This window comes from Mytilus californianus, unplaced genomic scaffold, assembly GCF_021869535.1.
Source record: "Mytilus californianus isolate M0D057914Y unplaced genomic scaffold, xbMytCali1.0.p SCAF_8, whole genome shotgun sequence".
In the NCBI taxonomy this organism is placed as follows: Eukaryota; Metazoa; Mollusca; class Bivalvia; order Mytilida; family Mytilidae; genus Mytilus; species Mytilus californianus.
This window is the reverse complement of record NW_026262734.1, coordinates 89,011,977-89,039,891: the sequence shown is the minus strand read 5'-3', so window position 1 is coordinate 89,039,891 and position 27,915 is coordinate 89,011,977. Positions and strand designations below refer to the sequence as shown.

The 27,915-nt window shown below is 33.0% G+C and overlaps 2 protein-coding genes across 2 annotated transcripts in view; both read left to right on the top strand.

Annotated features, from left to right (window-relative positions):
- The first annotated feature begins 5,616 nt into the window (after nucleotides 1-5,616).
- On the top strand, nucleotides 5,617-8,062 carry LOC127711627 (tripartite motif-containing protein 45-like). The gene has a single exon (XM_052217733.1). The coding sequence runs from the start codon at nucleotides 5,689-5,691 to the stop codon at nucleotides 7,648-7,650; it is 1,962 nt and encodes a 653-aa protein (XP_052073693.1). The 5' UTR covers nucleotides 5,617-5,688; the 3' UTR covers nucleotides 7,651-8,062.
- Nucleotides 8,063-24,210: 16,148 nt separating this feature from the next.
- Nucleotides 24,211-27,915, top strand: part of LOC127710504 (uncharacterized) — a 35,040-nt gene continuing 31,335 nt past the window's right edge. The window contains exon 1 of the mRNA XM_052216398.1: nucleotides 24,211-24,531. The gene's annotated coding sequence lies outside the window, so the exon portion shown is untranslated. The remainder of the gene's footprint in view (nucleotides 24,532-27,915) is intronic.

Below are 27,915 nucleotides of genomic sequence, written 5' to 3'. Positions count from 1 at the left end.
AAATTGACGGAACTACTCTTGTAAATATCTGTAAGTAAAACAGAATGACACAAGCAGACAAGACTGTTTTTGAATCGTACAGGGATGAGTTGTCCAGGTCTAAAATGACAATCAGTGTGCTATTATATGCTTCCAATAACCTGTTGGAGTTTGGTAAGACAGACCAAAAAATAACTGCCTTGACAGAGCTTCAAACAGCTCAATCAGCTTTATGAAGCAGTAAGAAAATGGAAAGGGAACACAAACTTTTGACTAATTCGTTTATCGCTGTCAGACAGAATCCTTCTTCATATCTTGTTGACAACATTAAAGCCTTAAAAAATATTAAAACATAAAAAAACTTGATTTTCCTTTCAAAACAAATGTCTGTTCTGATAAAGCTCAAAAAGCAGTGTTGGAAATAATAGACAGACAGTTATAAAGTTTTAAACAGATGGATTTGTCAATGTCAGTAGTTCTTTCAAATGTTGGATTGCGCGAGTTAGTCTAGTGGGCTAGTGTGCCATAATATATACCATACCATTTCAAATAGTGAAAAATACCTTTTCGTGTCTTTTTAAATCTAACCCGGTTTCAAAACATATTTAAAATTATAAATCACCTTTACGCATGCTTGTACCACTGATAATAATACTTTCTTGGTGCTAAATCAATCCATTTGTATTCACCTTTTACGGAACCAACGATGAAAGCAGTCATTAATACTTTTAGTATCGACTTAATGAGACGAAGTTCAAATTGTCTTGACAAAATTAATATCATGTTTGTTACATCATCAGTATCTGGAATTCTCATCTCATCATGGCCTTCACTGTTCACATTTACTTTCTCTGGTCAATTAGAGCACGTATTTCAGAACAAAAAAATCAAAGTTCTGTCAGATTTGCAAAGATCAACGCGTGAATTTGTTTGTGGCAGACGATGAAAAGGGTGAGAAAAGCGTGTGTTTTTTTTTCACTCGATATGGAAACTATATAGAAGAAATTTTTCCATCATATAAGTATTTATTTAAGTTATATGGTATATACCAGCAAGCGTTATCTGCTGATAATGTGGGAGTATTTGGACAATCAATGGACATGGAATCGTTTATGATTACGACGACGAAGGAGAAAATTAAGTTGTGTTGAATCATACTCCGAATTTGTTGTTGGCAGTCTACCGTATATTTGTTGTTAATAAATGTGGTAATATTTTGATATATTTTAGAACGTTGTTTGTTTACCTTATATGTTGACAAATAAAACTTAATGATAAAATCAGTATTTATTTCATACACCTATCTGGCATATTTATGTATAGTTCCTCTAAAGTTTACCTATAGCTTATTTTGGTTAGGTTCGTGTCGATTTCGAGCTTTCGAATTGCACAGACACCTGACTTGTTGAAAACTGTATATTGATACTAAGTGTGCTTTAGTTTGAAATGTCACAAGGATATATTAAATCGTATTTCATTAATTTCTTTTTTCAAAGTACTTACTGTGAAAACGTCTATATAACCGGTTATTATCAATGGATGAGATCATGTATGTATGAGTTTATGTATTAAATGTGATATTTAGATGATTAAAATTATTCAACTATATGTGTAATATCTAAAATGCAAGGTTTCTCATTTTTTATTCAACTCAAATTTTGAATTGATTTTTCATTAAATTTTGTAGTTTTAATGACTTCTGTTAACTTACTGCCTACATGTTACTCGTCATTTCAATTGAAACTGAGTCCTAGTCTGTTATTACCTTATATATGTGATTGTGACACTGACACTGAGTCAGTCATATTTGAAGTTTTCGAAAGACGTACAGTGAGTTGATACCTTTTACTGCGAATCATTCCAGAGCAGCTAAGTTCACAACCGTTGATTGTATGAGTTGTTTTGCTTAATGATTTCTATTTTTTGCATTGTGTTGAATGTTCTTAAACTCCCCTTTTTAGCTCACCTGGCCTAATAGGCCAAGTGAGCTTTTCTCATCACTTGGCGTCCGGCGTCCGTCGTCCGTCGTCGTCCGTCGTCGTTAACTTTTACAAAAATCTTCTCCTCTGAAATTCCTGAACCAAATTTAACCAAACTTGGCCACAATCATCATTGGGGTATCTAGTTTACAAAATGTGTCCGATGTCCCAGCCCACCAACCAAGATGGCCGCCATGGCTAAAAAAAGAACATAGGGGTAAAATGTAGATTGTGGCTTATATCTCGGAAACTAAAGCATTAAGAGCAAATCTGACAGGGGTAAAATTGTTCATCAGGTCAAGATCTATCTGCCTGGAATTTTTAGACAAATCAGACATCCCATTGTTTTGGTTGCTGCCCATGAATTGGTAATTTTAAGAAAATTTTGCAGGTTTTTGTTATTATCTTCAATATCATTATAGATAGAGATAAACTGTACACAACAATAATGTACAGCAAAGTAAGATCCACAAATAAGTCAACATGACTAAAATGATCAATTGACCCCTTAAGGAGTTATTGCCCTTTATAGTCAGTTTTTAACAATTTATTGTAAATTTTTGTATCTTTTACAAAAATCTTCTCCTCTAAAACTACTGGTACAAATTTAACCAAACTTAGCCACAATCATCCTTATGGTATCTAATTTAAGAAATGTGTCCGATGACCTCGCTTGCAAACCAACATGGCCGACATTGCTAAAAATAGAACATAATAGTAAAATGCAGATTTTGGCTTATATCTCTTAAACTAAAGCATTAAGAGCAAATTTGAAACGACGTATAAATGTTCATCAGGTTAAGATCTATGAGCCCTGAAATTTTCAGACAAATCAGATAACTCGTAGTTGGGTTGCTGCCCTGAATTTGTAATTATAAGGACATTTTGCAGTTTTTGGTTATTATCTTGAATATTATTATAGATATAGATAAAATGTAAACGGCAATAACGTTCGGCAACGTAAGATCTACAAATAAGTCAACATGACCAAAATGGTCAATTAACCCCTTAAGGAGTTATTGCCCTTTATAGTCAATTTTTGACAATTGTTTGTAAATTTTTTTAAACGTTATAAATAGAGAAAATCTTAAAGGAGCAAAAATGTTCAGAATAATGATCTCTACCAATTGTCCTTATACGTCAAAACTGTTAGACAAATTCTTATAGGAGTTATTGCACATAAATGACAAATTTTACCATTTTTTTTCATTTTTGCTTATAATCATGAAAACTATGATATTTAGAGAGAAACATTTTTTTTTTACTTTATGCCTTATATGATTTAAATTATAATAGATAAATAAACACCTTTAATCACAAAAATGATCAGCAAGGCAAGATCTATTAAAAAGTCAAACTTTTCCGATATAGTTACATGTAGCAGACTGTCACTCGTCATAGGAGGGATTGCCCTAAAATGAGGATTTTTTGTACCCTTTTTTGTGTTTTTAGCAAAAACTAAAGAAGATAGAGAGAAATTAAACAGACTAAAAGATCAGTAATACAAGATCAACAAAATAGAGATTTTTGTCATGAAGTCTATTCTCGTCTACAATGTTGGAGAGTGTCCTTTGTTTGATATGCACATAGATCAAAGTGAGCGACACAGGCTCTTAAGAGCCTCTAGTTATTTTTTCTGTAGGCCATGTTTTTTCGAGTTATAGTTGTGAAATTGCCCCTTTGTATTTCCTTACGTTCTGTATGATATGACATTCGGGAGATTCTCAACAATGGCATTAGTTTGATGAAGGAAAGACTTTCGAGCCGAAAAAATTAAATGTTTTAGTTCAATCATTTGTCATCATTTATTTTTTTTTGTAGAAAAAAACCGCAGCGTGCGTTAACTTGTAGATTGCGCGTTTTTTATCAATGGAGTCATATATGTATCATTGTAGAGAGGAAAATGTAAAATTCCTTCAACATCTTATTTCAACAAAAAAGAATTTGGCAATCCGGAAGCAGGACATTCACAAATGGTTTGTATCTCAGTCTTAGACTGGGAATTCACAATCTTAGCCCATAATTGATGGTATGACTTGTTTTTTTTTCGTTTAATAAACTCTTAATATAATCAATTATTTTCTTTTTTCCAGTTAATGGTTTTGTTCTTTCATTCTTTCATGCAGTTGTAACTTCGTGTCTTGCCATATTTGTACGAAAGCTTTCTTTTTAAACAGATCAGAGGAGTTGCGTTCACAAGATGTTATTGTCAGAATACAAAAAAAAACCGCCAGTCAAATAACTAAAAATGTTCAAATGAAAATGGCGATACAATATGGTCAATTACACGTGATGGTAAACAGTCAAAGTATGAGAGCCTTCTGTTAAACAAATTCTGATGACTTGCATTCACGATGTGTCATGCTTGCAATACAAAAAAAAAACAAACAAAATGGACAAAGTTTCATAACTATCGTAAGAATAGTCGAATCAAACTGACGATATATGAAAGTCAAGTAATTATAATGACAAATATTCCGACTAAGTATGAAAATTTTATCAAACGGTATCTGAGTATCTATGGGTTTCAGACGGACGTTCCTCAGCCCTACTATTAGTCTTGTGTATTTTGCCATTGCTCCCGGTGTAAACTCAATGATTAAAGGGACAACATAACCAATATTCTATATTACTGTTTGATGGGTTGGCTCTACTTATACTTTAAATTTACATGCCCTCCGTATCTAAAAAAAATAATAAACGTTATATGATATATGTATTGACAAATTTCGCGATATTGATAATTAAATCACTGAAGTCAAACTTTCAACTTTATATTGATTTTACATTGTACCGCAATCATGTGACTATAGTTTCAGTGTTTATTGTATATGTAAGTCACTTAATAAAATAATGTTCATATTCACAAAAGCATTTATTTCGATTCTGGCCGAGCCAAACCAAAGCCTGTAGTTAAAATTAGTATTGTTTGCTTCTTCGCTAAGCACGCGGCATTAAGAAATTAAAGCACAAACTGGTCGGCAATGAGTCAGAATTTCGTGCCTAGGCAGAGTGACATGTCTTCTTATGGACTATTACTGTGTCAACAAGCACGTGATTTAAAAATATGGCTCAGCGTGTTTGTCTTGTACACAGCTGAAGCAGGTTCTCGTCCAGAATATGCATCTTATTTGCCACTGGACGCTAAACAGTCATGCGTACATCATATTAGTCGTTCATACATAATGTGAGAAAAAAAAAGAGAAATAAATGTCCGGTACATCAGGATGAGTACAATTAAATACAATGTAGAATATGAAAAGCTCATCGATCGGGGTGAATGGTGGGACAATTTTAAAAATTGTAATAAGAGAGTGGGTTAAATATGGGTATGAATTTATTTTTCAAAATGCAAGAAACAAACCGCCATCTTGAGAAATGAAACATAAAATCCTTTTCTATTTCACTACCAAGTCAAACGCTTATACTTTTAACATGTTATATCAGATTTTATCACAGCTTATATAAACAAATATAAAAAAGTTGGAAAGAGGAATTGGTACGTTACAGTTAGAATGCTTATATTTTATGGAACTATCGGATCATTTAATAATTTTTAAAAGCTACTACTCAAGCTTATAAATTGGCTTTATTATTGATTATTAATCGGAACATGCACACAGTAATCAATACTGCTTTGTAGTGAAAACAATAAATTAAGTAACAAGTTTAGTTTTGTTAAAATCAGTATTGATAATTTAATTTTGATTAAATTTCATAACCAACAGCAATGGCTGAGGGTTCAACTTTTACTCCAAGTATATATTCTTGTGGAATATGTGAATCGAAATTGTATAATCCGAAAGTATTAAAATGCTTCCATGTGTTCTGTCGTCGTTGCTTAGACAAGCAATCGTTCTGTCTCCCGAAATATCGAATAGCATGTCCGTTATGTGAAAGCTTAACTTCTCTTAATAGGGAGGGAATCGATGGACTAGATGACTATAAATTTTCTTATCGTTCGGAAAATGATCAATCTAGAATACAGTGTCAAATGTGCGATAACACAGGTGTGGTCTCTTCTGAATGTGAAGATTGTCAAGAACTTATGTGCAAAGAGTGTCATGATTACCATAAAAAGCATAACAAGTTCAAAGGTCATACCGTAGTCCTTATAGACACACAGGGAAACGGGACCGTTTCGAAGGACGATGCATGTATGCAAGTTGCCACCGTTGAGAAAATGTGTCAAGAGCATTATACATACTGTCGTCCGATAGAGGAATTCTGTAAATCGTGCTCAAAACCCGTTTGTTCTATTTGCATGTTAGGTATACATAAAGGACATAAAACTGAACCATTTCAAACGACTGTTGCAAAAGCACGAACATCCTTAAGTGTAGCGTTAAGAGGTTTAAAATCACGTTTACCCCTTCTCCAATCACTCTTAAACGAGGCTGCACACGAGGAAAAGAAATATAATAATCATATAAAGAACACACGAGTAGAAATTAAAGACTTATCAGAACGTCTGAAATTGGACGTTTGCAGAAAAATTGATGAAATTACAGATGAAAATATCTGCAAACTAGATAGCTTGGCACACACAGACAAGGCTGTTTTAGAATCGTACAGAAAGGACGTGAACAGATCTAAGAAGACGATCGATGGGCTCCTGTATGCGACCGAAAATTTGTTGGAGTTTGGAGACAAAAGCGATTTGATAAAATCTTTTCCAGAACTTGAAACACGCTTATGCCACTATGAACATAATTATGGTATAACAATGCCTGACATTTTCGAACCCCTGCTAAAGCCTGGGTCAATTAAATTAAATCAGCTTTATGAGGCAGTAGGACAAATTGAAAGGGAACAAAGACCTATGACAAATTCGTTTATAGCCGTTAAACAGAAACCGTCGTCACATCTAGTTGACAACGAAAACGCCTTTGCAAAAAGAAAATCATTCAATCTTGATTTTCGTGTCGACTCAGTTGTCTGCACTTACAATACAGATGCAGTGTTGGTATTAGTAGGCAATCAGTTGAAAATTATAAGTGCGGATGGTTCGTACAAAGACTTTGTTTTCATCCAGTGTGGAAAGTGTCATGTGAACCCAGTTGGACATACACAGAACAACGTTTACTTCTACCTTACAGAAAAAAATACATTATGTCTTTTCAGATTAAGCCAAATTTCAAAACAAATTGAAAAATTAGATGTTAAAGTTACATTTACACATGCTTGTACAGTTGATAATGATACAGTGTTGCTGCTGAATCAACCGAAGGGTACTTTTTATGAAACCGACAATAACGGTAGAGTCATTAACACTTTTGGCAGCAAGTTGTTAGCGCAAAATTTTAATGGTTTGGAGTCTATATCTTGCATGCGTGTGACAACGGTTTCCAGAATTTTAATCTGCACAGAAAAATCACTTTATGCATTTACATTTTCTGGAAAATTAGAGCAATTATTCCAGGATGAAAATTCTTACTTCTGGCTGGTTTGCGAAGATCAGCGAGGCAATGTGTTTGTCGCTGACAGAGCTCACGGAAACCAAAGAATATGTTTGTTTACTCCGTATGGACATTACATAGGAGATATTTTACCACCAAATGCGCATAATGCAACTACAATCCTTTTAGATCTTGCAATTGATAGATGTGGAAATCTTTGGACATTTAGTGGTAGTAAAGCCTTGGTCCCTTTCCCCGGTAAAAGCGAAATTAATATTTATTCATACACTTGATTTTGGTGTTGTTAGATGTGGAAACCTTTTAACCATTTTGAACATATTGACGTTTACCATAACAGAAAGCCGATAAACAGAAAAGTTGAAATGACTGTTTATTCATTCATCAAACTTGATGTTGTTGGTAGATCTTTGATACCCTATCATAACTTTAATTTATTCACAAACTTTTTTACTCTGTAGGATTTCGAATCTGACACCTAGCTTTGTTATGACATCTGGTTGTTTACTAGTTTTTAATGTCGATTGGTTGTTACCGCATTGACATATGCCCTACAGTTCTTTCCGTCAAATATTAAGCAATCAACAATCAATTAATCTTTTCATCAATTGCATATGCTTACCTTCATATACTTCCTACTGTAAGGGGTAGAGAGCGGTATTTAACCCTAATTAAACAATACAATTTTATTTCAGAGAATATTCATTTATTGAAATGGTTAATTTAATTGAAGGGAGAAATGTGTGTTTTTGTGTTTTTTATATAAAATATCACATGCAAAATATGAAACAATTCAATTAATAAAACTAACGGCCTAATTTATAACAAAACAATTTACGAAAAACGAAAATGACAGACATGAACCAAGGACAACCACTGAACTAAAGGCTCCTGGCTTGGACTAGGCACATGTAGAATGGGCGTGGTTAAACATGTTTGTGAGCGCTTAACCCTCCCCTAACCTGGGGTTTAAACGGTACAACATATATAAACTATAAAAATCAGTTTAAAAAGGCTTAACTCATCACATCGATACAAAGCAGGAAAACATCAAACAAAAACACAGACCGAACGTGGCAGGGTGTTTATCCATCCCTGACCCCCATAAAAAGACACCAAGTACAGATCTGAGAGTAATCGCAGTAACTGAAAGCTTGTTCTGAACCAATAACAACTAATACAAAAAAGCATGTATCTAAGACTAAAATATCAATCAGTACACATCCGACATCCAATGGGTTTACGATAAAGACGTCAATAACAGTCCGGGAAAAACATGACCTTGTGCAATGCCAAAATGAAGATATCGAAAGATTGTAGTACGTACCGTTAATGAGCATATGTGTATAACAATTCTATTTATTATGGTTTTGATTTCGCCAATATTATTAGATCTAGCAAATATGATTAGATACAAAACTGAAAACATGGTGTATAGTTTTGTTATAAAGGTCTTCGTTTTGCATTTGCTTTTATTTTCACTGTTCTAGCTTGTGCTGTTTCATTCTCCAATGTCTGCGTTGTCTTTAAATCTCGTTAATTATTCGTCCAGGAATATCATGTTTTCATTTCAAACTTTTACATTCGCTAGAGAATTTAAAAGGTACCGATGTTTTTTGTTTTTTTTTATTTTGTTGATTTTTTTTTCAATTTGAGGATGTTTTCGACTTTGGCAAGATACTTTTATCAATCCGCTTTTGTTATTTGGTTTATCACTGGATAGGACACATCGATATATTTTAACAAGAGAATACATGTGCAACACGAGGGATATCATCAGAGGAAGCGGCACGACTGACCCTCACTGTGCTCCCGAATTCACTCCCGGTGTTTTATGTGGGTTCGTACTGCTCAATCTTTAGTTTTCTGTGTGTTGTTATGCTATTGTTGTTTGTCGGGTCTTTTTCCGTGATTGTGTCCGTTTTGATTGGAAATTCGTATTATATGCACACCGTTGATGTGAATAAAACCTCTACAAAATAAAAAAATAACCCTCTAATTTGAAAACTGTAGTAAGCGTAACATGCGTAAACAGGTTAAAGTCTGTACATGTACTCTGCTTGCATAATTTCACAAAATGACAAAGTTTAACATCCTGTCACTTAAAAAATCCAAATGCGATAATAAGCACACCCTTAGTGCTATAAAAAAAAGATATCATAAATTGTTCAAAACTTTTAATAAATGTTTTCACAAATATAGAGATTTATTGTGGAAGTGAGACCTAATAGCAAGAATTTGTTGTATGTGTATTTGGGATCCAGCTTTGTACTAACGCATTGTTTATAAAGCTTAAAGTTTTATGAATTGCCCTCCAATTTTCTCCTTTGCTTACAGACACAGGTGTCTTTCGGTTTATTGAGAGAATTGATCGTGAAAGAATAACTAACGGTGGTCAAGCATTGCGATCAGATCGTGAAAGATCTGGTATCGGATCGTGAATGCAATTAAGTGTAGTTCTACTTCAAAATCTAAGAAACAATCTGCTGTAGTTTCAAAAGGTGGAACAAATTAGAACAAAAATTATGTCTGTCAAAATGATTCAACGTCCTTAATAAAACTGTGCACTTAATAAATGAAAAAATGCAGTACTCTTTAAGAAAACACAAAAGGCGACACGCAATCCTATGAAAATCATTTAGAAAAATATTACATTTTGTAACTATAATAGTCACATTCCAATATATCATGATATATTTGAAACTTAATCTGTATATGTCAGATAGTCCAGTAAAATATATTTATGTTATTACTTGAAAAAGTTCATATTATTTTTGAAAAAGTCTATTTTTGTTGTTTTTTTTATCAAAATTGATCGTGAAAGATCATTCAACGCATTATTTGGATCGTGAAAGACAAGGCGTGACCAGACTTAATGACTCAGAAAACAGCATTTGTTTTACCAATTGATATACTCGTAATTGGTTGAAGTGTGTAATTACTTTCTAAGAACGTAATTTATTGCTTTAATTTTTGTTGGTGATATATATATTTTTACCCATATTTAGACCTATTTTCATTTATGAGGCAATGCTACGCGTAACTAGACATCCAAGATGATAAGACCGCCAGCAGCGTAAATGGCCGAAAGGTAAATATTGTGTATACATAATGCGTAATGAATTCACACATGAGGGAAGCGAGAGGGGGTCTGGTGGTCTTTCCCCGAAAATATCTTAATATGTGAGTTTTTGTTTTGGAAAGGATAATGGAGATGTATAAGTTCACTCTGTGTTTCTGTTACTTGTTTCTGCCTTGTATCGATCTGATGAGTAAGACCATTTTCAACAATTTTATAGTTAGTTCAATTGCGGTTCTGTTACACCACTGTCCCAGGTAAGAAAGAGGGTCGCTAACATGTTTAACCCCGCCACATTATGTAGGTGCCTGTTCCAGGTCAGGAGTCTGTAATTCAGTGGTTGTCGTTTGTTGGTGTATATCTTATTTGTTTTTCGTTCAATTTACATAAATCAGGCCGTTTGTTTTCTCCTTTGAATTGTTTTACATATGTAATTTCGTGGCCTTTTATAGCTGTATGGGTTTTACTCATTGCTGAAGGCCGTACGATGATCTGTAGTTGTTAAATTCTGTGTCATTTTGGTCTCTTGTGCAGAGTTGTCTCATTGGCTATCATATCACATCATTTAATTTTACATACAGGTGTATTGAAGATGTTCTTTCCATTAACAATACGAACTTTTCTCATTTGGACCCATTAATAGTCATGAACTAGATATTATAGACACCATATACACAGCTTCCTCTGCATCATTTTTAGACACATACCCCGATTTGACTACAGCGGTCATCTTTTAATACCAGAATCTATGACAAACAAGATGATTTCAATTTTGAAATCATAAAATTTCCTCACCTTAGCAACGATTTACCAAGTTCATCCGCCTATGAAGTATACATTTCTGAACTCATACGATTTTCAAGAGATTGCAGCTGATACTCAGATCGAGTTTGTAAAACGTTATCAGTGCCTTCGCAAACAATTAATGAACCAGGGTTTAAGGTGTTGACGCTGTGTAGCATTTTATCTACTTTACAGTTTTATCTTTATTTGTCTTTGTACTACTATAGTATTAAGTTCCATTTGATCGTATGCCTCTTGTCGTGGTTCGGTATATGTGCATCCAGCTTTCAGATTTTTGACGTTTATCGTTCTTTATGTGGGTTGGTCCAGAGATGCGATAAGGACACATCTGAAAACTGGTGCGCTCGACTTTTAAACTGGTGCACACGAGTTTGAAAGTCGTGTGCACCAATTTGAAAGTCGAGCACGCCAGTTTGAAAGTCATGCAAACCAGTTTGAAAGTCATGCACACAAGTTTGACAGTCATGCGAACAAGTTTGAAAGTCGTGTGCGCCAGTTCTTGAAAGTCCTGCGCGCCAGTTTGAAAGTCATGCGCACCATTTTGATAGTCATACGCTACAGTTTAGAAGTTATGCGCTCCAGTTTCAAAGTCATGCGCACCAGATCTTGAAGGTCGTGAACACCATTTTTGAAAGTCGTGAGCACGTGTTTGAAAGTCATGCGGGCCAGTTTGAAAGTCATGCACACGCAAGTTCGAAAGTCGTGCGCACGAGTTTTCAAACTGGTGCGTGCAAGAATAAATATCCGGCAAACGAACATATTTATATTTACATGACACTCAAGGGGCTCCTTAATTATGCTTTACTATATTGGCTGTATTATCAACTACATAATCTTTGTTTGGCTGGCGTATTTGTTTGATTCGTTTGTAAGTGTGTTTGTTCGGTGTGAGCCAAGGCTCTGTGTTGAAGGCCGTACTTTGAACTGTAATGGTTTACTTTTACAAATTGTGACTTGGATGGAGAGTTGTCTCATTGGCACTCATACCACATCTTCTTATATCTATTGAACGTTAAATTAAGTTGTGTTGTATGTCTGTGATGTATGCTGCTGGATGCCAAATATGACCACGTAAACCAATTATATCTGTTTGTGTTGCTCCCCTAATTTGGCAATATTACGGAACATTAAACAACTGTCCTACAAGTGGGCGTATAAGCAAGCAAGTAACCCAGATTTAATCCACCATTTGCTTAGGAAAAATCCCTGTGCCAAGTCAGGAATATGACAGTTGTTTTTCTGTTGTTTTGTTTTAAACCATGTTTTTTCCCTATTTTTACAAAAAATCAACAAGGATCTTCGTTTTATAGATATGACTATGCATAAAAATTAATGGGAAGCAGATGAGACAATCTTAACTTTTCAAACAAATAAAACTTATCCAGGACGGACAGACACCATTGTATTGTAATAAGAACACTAGTCGGTGTGGTATTATAAAAAAATCAAATCCAATGGCATTGAACCAATATAGCCCTATTCACAAACAAAAAGGAAGCGGAATAAGCCATGTAAATCTAATATGTTGATATACCGATTACAAGCATAAATAATCACTTGTTTAAAGAAAGATTCGAGCTTTTTTGCAATAACAAATAAGCGGAAACAGATCTTTCACGATCCTTTTCACGATCATCAAAATGCCTTCCATTTACGGGTTCGGACTTTCCCACCGGTAGTTAGTTACACCCGACGGACTTTCGTATTTTTGCAGGTTAACAAAATTACAAATAAAGCATTTTTGAACGAAAAATATAAAAATCTAGTATAAAAATAATCTTAAAATATGCAACTTTACTGAAAGGAAACGTATGTGTTTGCTTTAATTCTTCACAATTGATTTGGTGTGTAGTCACGTGACCGTCGTGGTACAAGATACCGGGTACTTGTTCTAAATCAGATAAATGCTTTGGGATATCAAAATATGACAGAAATTTTGTTCCGTTTTCGGCCTGCTGAAATTTTGCTCCGCTTTCAACCTCTTCGGGAATCTTTTTGGTTTGAAATTGAACGTTATTCACTTCAAGTTTTCCATCGTTTTGAATCGTTGTAACATCAAAATCATTGTCCAGTATCTCAAATTGTGCTAAAATTGTTCCCCTTGAGATGACAACAGTCTCACTTGACGGATTGAATATTTTGACGTGTATCAGTTGGTCCTTATTTACAAAAACTACTGATTTCGCTGTGACAGCACCCAATTTTAATAAATAATTGTGACTCGTGCAGATCCCTTGCACACCATGTAAAATATTACCACGAACTTTGCCCCATAATACAATCTCAGAATTCGGCAAAATAGATAAACGCTTTTGATTCTTCACTTTACTAAATCGAGAAGAAACAGACAATTTAGAAAAATCCAACACTATTTTCTTTGATAACAAATAGTCTGTTCCTAATAAGGATGTGATGTTTGCGAAAATATATGTTCTAAAACCCAATGTTTTCCTTGCGGTATTTGCATTTTTATCCGAGAAACACCAACAATGTTTACAGACTGGTTGTTTACTAAAACTATTTTCTCACTAGTTGAATTACACGGGTGTCATTCGATTTATCGAGAGAAACGATCGTGAAAGAATAACTAACGGTGGTCAAGCATTGCGATCAGATCGTGAAAGACCTGGTATAGGATCGTGAATGAAATATAATCGAGAAGACACATGCACCGTCAGTAAATAATCTTTTTTAATCAATTATTATGAAAAATATTGAAAAAATAAAACTGTCCGTCAAAATGATTCAACATTTTGATTGGTATCCGAAAAAAGATCAAGACTTAAAAGGACACCGTTTTTACAAAACTACAAAAGGCAGATTGCTCTTCGAAATTTCAGAGAAATAAAAAAATGTAAACAAACATTATTCTTTTTCAAATTTTTAATGCATAAACTACTTTTCTCCTGCAAATATTGTTCAATATTACTGTTTGAAATAGTTCTTAAAGTTATTTTGATTAGTTTATTCAGAAACTTTGCAAAAACGGTAATATTTGTACAAAATTTATATTTCGGATCGTGAAAGATCGGGTACATCATTTTGATGATCGTGAAAATGATCATGAAAGATCTGTTTCCGCTTATTCGTTATTGCAAAAACGTTCAATAGATATAAGAAGATGTGGTATGAGTGCCAATGAGACAACTCTCTATCCAAGTCACAATTTGTAAAAGTACAATAAAAGTAGCTAAATATGTTAATTACATTCTGTATTTAAACCTTAAACACAGTCTAATTAACCAAAGTGTGGCGAATGCAGGAGATGGATGAATCCCATCCAAATAAATTTCCAAATGGAATCTTTTTCATGACCACCCTGATCCAGACCAGTTTTTAAAGGAGGATGTCACTTTACATGAGCAGATATTGGAAGTCAACAAATATTTAACCAGTTTAAACGATTATTTAGGACAGAACTCCCCAGACTTCAATTTGGACCTATTGCCATCCAGAAAACGACATAACGATTTACACATCAAATACAGCTTATCGTTTGCTCTTTATTTGGATGGAATTCATAAAATATCATTCTTTTAATTTTTGCCTTAATCGTAGCTTGTGTCCCTTTTAGTTAACCTACATGTAGATCTAAACGCAAATGATGACTTTGAGTGTAAACTTTTGCTTTCCTTTATAAAATACTAGTCTTGTAAAAACAGCGTTTAAACTGTTACGCTGCATTCTTAACTAAAAGACAGAGTTTATAAATGGTTATATTTAAGGGCTTTATTCTTTTTCTTAAATTGGTTATTTGTGTCGTTGATTGCTGTCTTATTGAAATATACTCCTCATTATAGTAATTCATACCATGTAATTGGTAAAGACATGTTGTACTGCGACGTCGCCTTTTCTATATTTAAGGTTACCTTGTGGTAACATAGCTCCTATCGTTTCTATATACAAATTTATACATCCCTCGCTTTCAAACGTACCTGATAAAGTTCAATTAAGAAAATGGCTTTGTACGAACGGAAGGAAATGATAAAAGCTAGCTTATTTGGTCCCCGAAATTACAAAACTAGTAAAATAATTCCTAGACTTTCAAAGTGTTATTGATTAATAAACAGGTAAGTATACTCTGGATACTTTAGTGTAGAACGTTCACTTGTGATGTCACTATGGCATCATAATGAACATTCACATACATTTTTTACATTGTATTTGACATACAAATGTTATTTTACACATAGTCTTTGGACAAAATATAAGTGACACCAGGCTGCGTCAAAAGAGAAATTTTATACACATTAATATCTGTATAAAATACATTTCGAAGCAATATAATGTCATATTTTGGGCAAGTCTTATATATCGAAATATAAACGACAAGATCTCAAAATAAGACAATTTCTGCAATGCTGTTCTTGTAGTTTTGCACTGAATTCAAGATGTTTGAAGTCCAACTGCAAATACGTACGATAAAATTCAGAGTCAGCCTTAAGAGTCTGATATCTTTCAGACGAATAACTTATAGACATCTGAAGGATGTTACTTGGTAGATTTATTACACATTTTGATTTTCGAATCTAAGGGACTGGTCATTTTCTTTTGATTTGGGGGATGGGATGAAACATCAGAATTTCTCGTATTTTTTTTTCAAGACCCCACCTTGAAGAAGGAAAATAAATTCAAGAACCTACCCCCTTTTTCCAAAGGCATGAACAGTTTACATTATTATTATTCAATAAAATAGTGCATCGGAATTGGAAATAATTCTTCAAGTTGGTCAGTTGTTTTTGACTACAGGGAACAAGTCAGGAGGGTTGTCGTTGGTTCATGTCTGTCGTATTTGTTTTTCGTAAATTGAAATTGGGGTTCGTCTTGCTCAGTCTTTAGTTTTCTATGTTGTTGTTTGTCTGTTGGTCTTTTACTTTTTTAGCCATGGCTTTGTCAGTTTATTTTTGACTTATGAGTTTGAATGTCCCTTTGGTATCTTTCGCCTCTCTTGTTTTGTTATAAATTAGGCCGTTAGTTTTTTCAGTTGAATTGTTTCATATTTTTCATGTCGGGGCCTTTTATAGCCAATTATACGTCTGGGTTTTTCTCATTGTTGAAGGCCGTATGGTTGCCTAAAATTGCTAACATCCACTTCATTTGAACTTTGGTGGATAGTTGTCTCGTTGGCAATCATACCACATCTCTTTATTTTCATATCTTTTTATATATTGAAACATGTGCTCAGTCATAATATTTTAAAATTCAAGACATTGTTTAACTCCAAAATACAAAAGACACTCAGACAGCTTTGCAATTTCATAAGATGTATCAACAGTAAAATTACTCCTTCTTCTCAACCATAACTTCTACATATTTAAATACTAAAATTATTTCTTTAAACATGTTTATTTCATTTTTTTTTTGTATTCTCATATATATTCATTTAATTATATATTTTTTATTCATTTATTTATTCATTTATTCATTTTTATTTTTTTTTTAAATATTATGTTATCTCATCTAATATTTTTTATGCATGTTTTTAACTTCTCTGTAACCTATGTACTTCATGGTTTTATGAGAATAAACTATCTATATCTATAACATATATGCCTGTTATGGTCTCATTGACATTTTCCACACTTTCATTCAATTTCAGCACATTGTTCCTATCTTTATTAAAGAAGTTAGAAAATGGATTTGGGATAACAAATACTTTCCTAGAGGCACATGTTGAAAATTAGGATTTTTTTCTAAACAAATGAGCCGAGTGGAGCAAGGCGAAAGTTTGTTATGTCTTTTCTGCCAACATTTTTTTTATTTTATTTGTATTGTAAGGGGACGCGTTGGGTGTGGGTCGCCTGGCTCAATACCTTCATGTCATAAATGAAAATTATTTACATTATAAAAGACATATGAAAAAGCCGCACTTGACTTCTAGATATCATCCTGAACCATTGAAACATGTGCTCAATCATGTGTTCTGCGATTAACCATGTAAAGAAACAACTTATATCATCAGATGAGTGTTTTTAACATATGGAAAGGGGTATAATATTAAGAAAACTTTCGAGAAAAACCTGCATTATCCATGTCCAACAAACAAACAGAAGATGGTCATGACTCACATGAATAAATATTTAACATTGAAATGAAGTTTGAAGGCCAAACAATGTGACTAGCTATAGATATCCAAATCAAGTGTTAGACACTTCTGTTGAATAATCAGATACTGATTTAGAGAATTCATCAAATCAGCTTTAATTTTTGCATGTTTAAAATACAGAATTGCTAAAATCTTGTAAAAAATGTTCAATGCCCCCCCCCTCCATCAGAAGTATTGAAAAATTGAACACCCCCTTTCCATTCCCAAAAATTTTAAAAGTCCCCCTTCATTTCCTCCCACTCCCACCCCCTTCAGGTTACAAATGACCAGTCCCTAAGGGGCCAAAAAAGTGGCCTTATGATAATAGTAACTTCTCTTTTATAAAGAGTAAAATTGAGATTGGAAATGGGGAATGTGTCAAAGAGACAACAGATCGACCAAAGAGCAAAAAAAAAAAAAGCCCAAGGCCACCAATGGGTCTTCAACACAGCGAGAAAATCCCGCACCCGGAGGCGGGCTTCAGCTGGCCCCTAAACAAAAATGTATACTAGACTTAAGTTCATAAAAATGGACGTCACACTAAACTCCGAAACATATAAATGAACTAAAATTAAAAAATCATACAAGACTAACAAATTCCAGAGGCTCCTGACTTGGGACAGGCGCAAAAATGAACCCTCCCCTATGCCTCTAGCCAATGTAGAATAAACAAACACACAGCAATACGCACAGTAAAACTCAGTTCAAAAGAAGTCCGAGTTCGATGTCAAAATAGGTAACAGAAGAAACTAAGCAAAATGACAATGATACATAAATTAACAAAGGACTACTAGCAGTTACTGACATGCCAGCTCCAGACCTGATTTTAGTAAAAAAAAATATGATCTTCAGGGCGATCAATTTTTAGAAACAGTTTAGAATAACAATATGCAATTATAATTTGGACGATTTCATACTTAGGACTGCAATATGGAATTGTGTTGCAATCCTCTAAAATTTGAAAGTGTTTATTTCCACTGTTTCGCATGAAAGATGATACTAAAGCCCACCCAGTCAATTTAAATTCAAAACAACGTATGTATAAAGGGAGATTATACACAGACACTTATCTCTATTTTTTTTTTTTTTTTTACTTAAATACCTTTAGATAGCGTATACAGGTTAAAACATATTCAGACAAAAGTGCCTGTCTGTTGAATCTTTAAAAGCGCTGAACCCATGTTTTTATCAATGCAAATGACGTTGTCGGTTGTATTGTCTGAGAGGAAAAGTGTTAGATCATATTTGAAAACAAAATAATATAGAACTTGTCAATCGAAAAGCAGATATTTACATGTGTATCATGTGTATCATCTTATTCGTTGATGAGAAATTAGTAGAGAATATAAATCTAGTAATTTAACATAAATTGTCTTAATTTTGTTCCGTTTTTTTTTTTTTTTTTTTTTTTTGTTGTTGTTGTTGTTATTGCTGTTGTTGTTGACATATAACGGTTTTATCCATATCGCTTTTTAAAATCAAAGATTATTTCTTTTCTTTTTATTTTTTTTAGGGGAGAGGGATTATCCAGATGCATCGTTGACTCAGTCAGTGTTTCAATACTGACTCTATTCTTTCTGTAAAATATCAGATTAAATTTTTATGTAATATACATTTTAAAGAAACAACAACGTGCGATAAACCATAGAAAATTGGAAGCTCAAAAATATTTCTACCTAGCATATAGTTCATCGTCAATATTAATTTTTAAAACTATTCGGAAGCATGGCAATCAACGATATCAAATCGACTGTTTAATAGCGCTCTATAAACTGGGTTAATGTCAGTCGCAAACAGTTTTATTGTTCTTTGATAATTGATTGCATTGTTTAATTGACATTCACTCATCCTATTGTTTACAGGAAAAGAAACTCCGGGACAAATGCGGATAACGTGATTATTTTCAAGAAAAAGTCAGACGTCAATATTCATTCAAAAGACGGAAACAAAAACAAACCCGATTGTAAATATAAAATATGCACATGCAACACCATCGAATTGTGCAACTTTTAACGAAAATCAGTATTTAACGAGTATAAAAACGGAGATATTGTATATAATTGTTAATGAGACAGCTATCCGTTAAAAACCAAAGGACATTGATGTGACAAATCACAAAATTTAATTACAACACAATGTTGACTGCTGTACCCCTATTTTTGACATTTTCAAATTTTATGTCTGTTTGTTTTGTTCACACACTGTTGTCAATATAATGGATTTTTTTGCGACTGTCATACAAGTGAGAGGTTTTGCTAGCTATAAAACCAGGTTTAATCCACCATTTTCTACATAAGGAAATGCCTGTACCAAGTCAGGTGTATGACAGTTGTTTTCCATTCGTTTGATGTGTTTGAGCTTTTAATTTTGCCATTTGATAAGAGACTTTCCGTTTTGAATTTTCCTTGGAGTTCAGTATTTTTGTTATTTTACTTTTTTATATCTCCGCACTCGTTCATTTGTTAGCTTGGTCGCTATGTAGTGCGGATATTTAATTTTTATTAGATTGAGAATTGCAGGTCAGCATACAATGAGCAAACCAATACTCTAGTAATGTATAAAAGGTCTCAAGATGCAGAATGTGGAAAGGTTAAACAAAGAAAACCAGCGTCTTAATTTATACTACGACAATAAACGAAAACAATTATGGCAGACAGCAACCCACGACAACCACCCGGAAAACGGGCTCCTGTCTTGGATCTCAACATAAAGATTTCACATGTTTGTGAGAAAGATCTAATCCAAACTTGGGACAATGGTGTAACAGCACAATTTAAACAACCCCGTAAAAAATATTTTAAGACAAGGATAATATGGGACTTATAAACAATCTTGATGTTTAAGGATGTTCGCTACTCTGTTTCAAAATAACAAGCTTTTTAAGACTGTTATAAATTAATAGTATATAAATAAAGGAACTAATAAAGCAGAAAAAAATTAAGGGTCCGTGTGCTTGTTTTCGAGATAAAAGCCATTGAAAATTTGGCGAGAAATAATTCTCTCTAGACTTTTCATTCAATTAACATTTGCACCTTTTTTCTTTAAAAAATTATGAAAAAATAAGAAGGATTGTATAGCATTTTCAAATATGGCTTTTTAAACTATGTGTAATTAATTTATGAAAAGAAAAGGAGGGGTTAGTGGGGAAAATTTTGTAATGGGACTACTTGGAAAAAACCAGAGGATTCCGAATATCTGACAAATTTCAAAAACAAGAGGAGAGAACATCCTTAAGAGGGTTTTTTTTTTGCTTCCGTCCTTAAGTACATTATGATCATTTTCTTTTAATTTAAATTTGACAATATGATATGGTATGCTTGATTAAGTCTTGTCTGTTTTAAAATGTATGCAGAAAGGCGTCCTACTGCAATAAGGGGAAAATTGTCAATTGACCTTCTGTCTATAGAATAATGTTGTCATACATGTTAGATAATCTAACAATGTAAAATAACTGATGTTTTTCAATTTTATACAATCAGAGACTCCATTAGAACCGATCAGTGAGACTTTTCAGTTTTCAGAAATTCTGTTTGGTAAAAACATGTGGACAATTTCGTACCAATATATGTTTCACTCGTTTTTGTTTTTGTTTATTTTTTGTTGTTTGCTTTATAATTTAAAACATGCATCATCTGTATTGCCGCGTCCTTTGTTACATGATCATGAAACATTTTTTCCCACTACAAAATTGTCAGTTTTCCTACCGAAGGTCGGTGGTTCCCTTCGGGCACTCCGACTTCCTCCACCAATAAAAATTGACAGCATCGATCGAAATAGCCAATAGTGATGAAAATGGCGTTAAACACCAATCAATCAATCAATCCTACTACACAACACTTAACATAACTTTAAAAAAAAAGAGAAACATGTATAGTCTCTTTTCCTTTTATATTAGTGATTCACTCATTGGGTCAAAATAAGGTATTTGAAGAAACCTTTAGCGGAATATCACGAATTAGACGTTTTTGCATTTTTGCATTTTTCAATTATATAATATGAAAAAATAACAACATTATATACGCGTACTTTACTTTTGAAGATGATATTTTCCAAATTTTAAAACTTATATTCTTATTTATTAACATGTTATTTTAAAGGACATAAAGAGCTCAGAAAAAATTGAACTTAAAAGACCACATGCTTAAATAAATATACTGTTGATAGATTGTTTTGTTTTAAATGTCCAACCCATCTACTCAGTTATTTGACCTAATAATGACAAAACCTTGAAGTATACTGTAGTTTATTTCTGATTCAAATACGACTATACCAATAAGTTGATACCTTGCATGCTAGTACAATAATCACAAGGGGTTGTTACCTCTGTGTCAGATTGTCCACAGTTTGACCTTACATACGTAGGGGGGGTCTTACTTACTAGACAATTGCATGTTATTCCTTGGCTTTCAAATATTTGGCTTTGAGCGTTCTTGATGAAGATAAATCCAGAACATGAAATTTAAAACGTGTTGTTTTCATATTTTATTCATTATGTTTGGACCGATTCACACTTAGATCATGACGTCACCCTGTAATGATTTAATGCGCTATGGAAGTACTGGAGACATCATGATTTGGATAACCTTGTGTCGAAAATCAAGATCGTAAGAGCAGACTGTCTACAAATGTTCATGAATCAAATAATTGTGTACTGCACGTCTAAATATGCTGAAAATGTTTTTTTTTTATATAGTTTGTTCGTATTTTGTGCTGTTACACCACTGTCCAAGGTTAGGGGAGGGTTGAACGCTCACAAACATGTTTAACTCCGCCATATTCTGTATGTGCCTATATCCAAAGTCAGGAGCCTGTAGTTCAGTGGTTGTCGTTGGTTTCTGTCTGTCATATTTGTTTTTCGTAAATTGTTTTGTTATAAATTAGGCCGTTATATTTCTCAATTAAATTGTTTCATATCTTTCATGTCGGTACCTTTTATAGCCGACTATATGGTATGAGTTTTTCTCATTTTCGAAGGCCGTACGGTTGCCTATAATTGCTTACTTCCACTTCATTTGAACTTGGTGGATAGTTGTCTCATTGGCAATCATACCACATCTTCTTATTTTTATATTAAACTATAAACGAGGAATAAACTTTAAAAAATATGTAATCTCTTTCTCTTCTTTCCTTTATACGATTTCTACTATGTCTGTGTGCACTCCGTGCTTCTATGGGCCAAATAAGTGCAAAACAATCGAAATTATATTGACGATATACATAAACAGCCTTATCAGTAAAAACAATACAATGTTTCAACTTAATAAATTGTCAGACTTTATAATGCTTTTAAATTTATGTTGTGCTACCGTTTTAGCCAAACAGTGACATAATTATTAAAGTTTATAACTTTATCTGTGTTCATTAAAATCCATTTGTAAACATTTACAAAGCTTAAAGTGTCGTTCAGATCACTTAGATATATTGATGTTTATATAAAGATTCTCATCATAAAGTTGTTTTAAATTTAGACACGTGACCCTATCATATTTTAGTTATCGATACGTTTTGTAACAAACAATCATTAAGTCTGAAGTGTTCCATCATTTAAATGAGGATATTTATGAGGTCCCCAGTGTAAGTAACCGGAAATAACACTTTATTCGGTGCTTTCTGGATTTACCTTCACCAGAAACGCTCAAACGCAAATTGTGAATGTAAATATGGTGGATGATATGAAACTTGGTACATCATCATTTCTAATATTCTTATAATTTTATCAATAATCTACTTATTTAACTCACTTAATTGGGTGTAAATTGGGGATATGAATAATGCATTTAAAATGATTGGAGTAAATTAAAACTACCCTTGAAGATTTCAGTTGCCTTCCTTTCATTATCTGTTGCCATATACCATAACAAGGCAAACAGTCCTAATATCGTTTGTTTCGGTTAAACAAAAAGTAAAGTAACAAAAAACCAAACACAAGGGAAACCCAAAACGGAAAGTCCTTTATAAAACAAATAACTATCTCAACAAAGAAAAACAAAATGGCACACAGACACTCTACATAAAAAGCACATCAGCAAAAATGAAGGACAAGAATACAAAAATTGACCATAGCACAATAACACAAAGACGGGATGTATAAATACCGAGCCACGCCAAAAGTGTGATACCAAAAATAGACTAAACAGTAAAGGTTAAAAATGTACAAGGACAAATAAAAAGAACAATATAACACGTAATTAAGATGATAAACAACGTCAGTGCCTAGAATCTATACTTCACGACAATTATGTATTATTTGTGAAGTTGATACGGAATATTTATCAACAAGGTCTTGGTATCTTCCAAATTGTTAATTTATTCACAGTTGATATAAGAGGGGACAGTTTATCTCTATCATCCCAGAGAATTACGACAGAAAATTGAAGCATATTTCTAGTCAATGATTTAGTTTGTCACATTCTGTCATATTCTAAGGAGTATCTGAGTCTGATTTCAAGTTCTTTTGATCATTACAGACATTGTGATACATTATTTATAGATAATATTGAAATTTCCCTCTATCCATTTTTGTTTAAAAACGCCATATTCTGAATATTATTTTTGTAAATTTTACTAAATTGCAAAAGTAGTCGTTTCTATTTTTAATGAACGTTAAATATAGACATTTTTGTTCACTTGTTATTCTTTGGTTCTTATATTTTGTTAACTTAACATAAACATGAAATAATTGAGACATTGCACTTTAAGACATTCATATTTTACACCCTCAGAATGTTACAAAGCTTGATGACCCCCCTGATAGCAGATCGTATACTAATTATATACGTACAGATAAAAATAAATTGATGATTTAAATTTCACTATACATGTAAATTTAAATACCCTGTATTGTTTTATTTCAAAATGGTCCACATATTTACTTCAAAGAGACATGTTTTAGTCAATAGTTTTACGTTAGGATTATTGACAAATGCACTGGGTTGTTACTTTATGTTGGTAATTATATATAGATAAAATATACCTAGAGACTTGATGAAATTGACATTTGTGTTGTTACTTGAATGATTGACAGAAAAAGGACATCAACTGTGGATTTGAAATTGACAATTTGTTTCGGAACATTGAATTAAATAGAACAAAAGGATAACCGATATTTGTGAATCATTTGCAACATAAAAACCCGGTTAATTAAATTGCTGAACAATTTATGGAATTCGTCTATGTGGAAAATTATAGGTAAGTAGTTTTGTTGTCTATTTCTGTACAACTATGTATTAACTATGCATGCGATTGGGTTTTTTTTCCAACGGAAGGTAGGAATACCGAAGTAAATCGGGCAGTCCGGTTACACCGTCAATGCGAATCAGCCGAAGGTTAAGTCGCCACTTGAATCTGTGTCCTTTGTTCTCTGTGTGATAGTTGTTTCATTTGCAATCATACCTCACATGTATCTCCCTGCAATGCATTAATTTATGACATCATCTCTTTTTTGATAATAACATTGTAATGAAATACAAGCCTTAGAAACAGACGTTCTTGTTTTATACTTTTATGGTCAAGTTTTATTTAAATAATCTGTAGTGGTTATGGAAGTTTGTTGTTTATGTCTGTCATTTTCGGTATAAATAGAAAAATAAACTGACAATAAGTCTGAAGTATACGGCTCTATTATTCTGTTTTGTTGGCTACTCATGGGCTTAGAAGACGGAGTATAGACGTTGAATATATTTTCATGACTTAATCGTCCCATAGATGTACATGTATAATGCATATCTGCTCATTCTATGTAGATTTCACCCATTCCCTCGTGAAAGGTCTTAAGGAACGACCATTTAACTACAAGGGGTGGTTGAGGGTGGTTATGGTTATTGTCTTTTCCTAAAAAAAATATTCTGATCTCTAAGTTAATGAAAAAAATATTGTAAAAAAAGAGTATTCTGAATCCAGATTTTCCCCGTACCTTATAGTGTTAAATTTTGAAAAAAATATGATTTGATCGAAAAACTAAAAAAAAAGGTGTTCGCGCGAAAAAAAATTCAGTTCTGACTCCGACAAAAATCCATAACCCCGCCCCCGCCCCCGTCCCCCCCCCCCCCCCCCTTGAAGTTAAATGGTTGCTCCCTTACTCTAAACGAGAATATATCTAAATTAAAAAACAAACTTGTCAGTTTTGTGAATAAATGTAATTATATGGACTTGATGACAAAGTACAGGCAAAACAAAACATATTATGCAATTTATACGATTTTAGATAGAAGAAAGAAAGTGCAAACAGAGTATGTTTACACCTTTTTTTCAATGGGGATAGCCCTCACATCTTGCGTTTTAAATGACACATATAGCCTAATATAGATGGCCTTTGTTATTAAAAGGATCTTATTGGAGACCTGCTTGGCCTTATTATTCAACAGACTTCCATATATTCTGGACTCGTTTACCTCCTACATCTGTAAATTAATTAAATAACCCATTCATTGATATTATAATAAAGCTCATTTTGTCTTTTGCACCTTAAATTATTTACAAATACGTCCATTATATGGTAATAACGTTCGATTGTTTGTAGTCGCTACTTATATGTTGTTTGTTTGTTTACAAAACAAACGACTAATGTTTAAACCATTTACTTGTTGATTATTTCGTTTTCTAAAGGTTATGAAAAAGAAAAATGAACACAATTATTTTTTTTTTTTTTTTCTGGCTTTTAACCAGCAGGTCATATGAAACGGATCATACGTACATTCTCTGTTTACATGTAATGTTTTTGTCCACAAATAAACACTTCAATCAAATACACAATTGGTTTATTTTAAGTATACATGCAATAAAAAATAATATAAAAAAAAAATAAATATGAAGTGCATTGTATTTTTGTTTTGGTGTTTCAAACCCAGTAAATGTGAACAGGTATCGTTTATAAAGCCTTGATAAACGCGGTTCTGTCAGTTGGAATCCGAGGGCTATGGGTGAGAAAGTCTAGATTTGATACTTGTGAGATCAAGTCAGTATAAAATTAATGCCAAGATCATCGTTATTGGTATTGTGAAAGAATTTATATTGTTGAATAAACTTTCATTTTCAACGACTAAAACTATCGCCTCGTTTGCTAAGGTTAATTGGAAATGAATAAATCGCCAAAGTAAAACACCAAATCTAATGTTAAGTACTGTTTACTTTAAACTAAGGCTGTGTGCATATTCAAATAGTTCATGTATAGCGAAAAAAACATATGCATCGTGTCATTACATGAAATCCTTATTTTTTTATCTTAGGAGTTACTTTGGGTGTACTATCTACTGCTGCAACGCAATGGCAAATTCCTGATCTTAGTTTGAATTAAATACGATATGAAAGTTCCTTTTATTTTCTATTCTGTACAAAAATAAGGAGTTGTTGTATGATTGTCAATGTGACAAAAAAGTACATGTATACGGACAATTACGGTCTTCAACAATGAGCAAAACATATACCGTATAGTAAGCTATAAAAGCCCATGTAATGACAAAATGTGAAACAATTCAAACGAGAAAACCAACGAATTGAATTATGCTACTACAATAAATAAAAACAAACCATATATTGCATACTACAACCAATGACAACCAATGGCTTACAGGGTCCAGAGTTTTGACAGGCACATGATGAATTGGCAGGGTTTAACATGTTTGTGGACACTCAATCCACTCCTAACCTGATACAGTAGGCATAAGTGTGTAACACAACATTATCATATAAACATTTACTTTGGACATTTTACATGAACATGTTTATGTTACTGCTGTGTGAAATTTACCCGGAAGTTCAGCGACTGATATATCAGAAAATAAAGCACGATTTATTTATAAAAGTTAGGTACAAGGTGATGCAAGGTGCGGAAACACGTTTTGGAATGTAATATGAATATAAATAAAAAGATTATTATAATTGCTTGGTGGTATATCTGTCTGTTCATTTGAGATGTAAATTACTGAGAATGCATTAGGAAAGGGAGATAACTCTACAAAATGAATCCTTGCTTAAGTCGCCATGCATCAACATTATTTTGGACCTTTACTGTTTTTTGGTGTTTTTTTTTTTATTAATTAGCTGTACTTAATTACTGTGATTTAATTTTTAATAACTGAGCTAGAGCATATTTCTTGAAATGTACTATTTGGATTGTTTTGCTTGTACCTGTGATTTTTTTGTCGTACTACTGGTACCATAGACTGTCTACAAACTATGTTATTTTTATAGACTGGTTCTTAGCGTACTTTTTTCAGTAGAGTCTTTATTATTCTACTACATTTTACTTAGTTTACGATTTATATATTCATACCTGTATATATTTTTTTTTAAATTGGTTCAATTTGGAACAGAACCAGTCTTGCGAAAATAAAAATTACTTATTTATTAGAAACTTTATCTAGTTATCTTCAGACCTAGATATATTCACTGAAATAGAGAAATTAATAAATATTTAAGGTCATTGTGTTTAAATAGCACAAAATGGTAATTGTATTGTTATTTTCCGCTTAATATTTTATAACAATAAATTTTGCATGACTCGTCGATCGCTAAAGAAAAGCGGAATTTAAACCGACACGCAAAATAATCTCTATCAACAAAATATCTCTGACA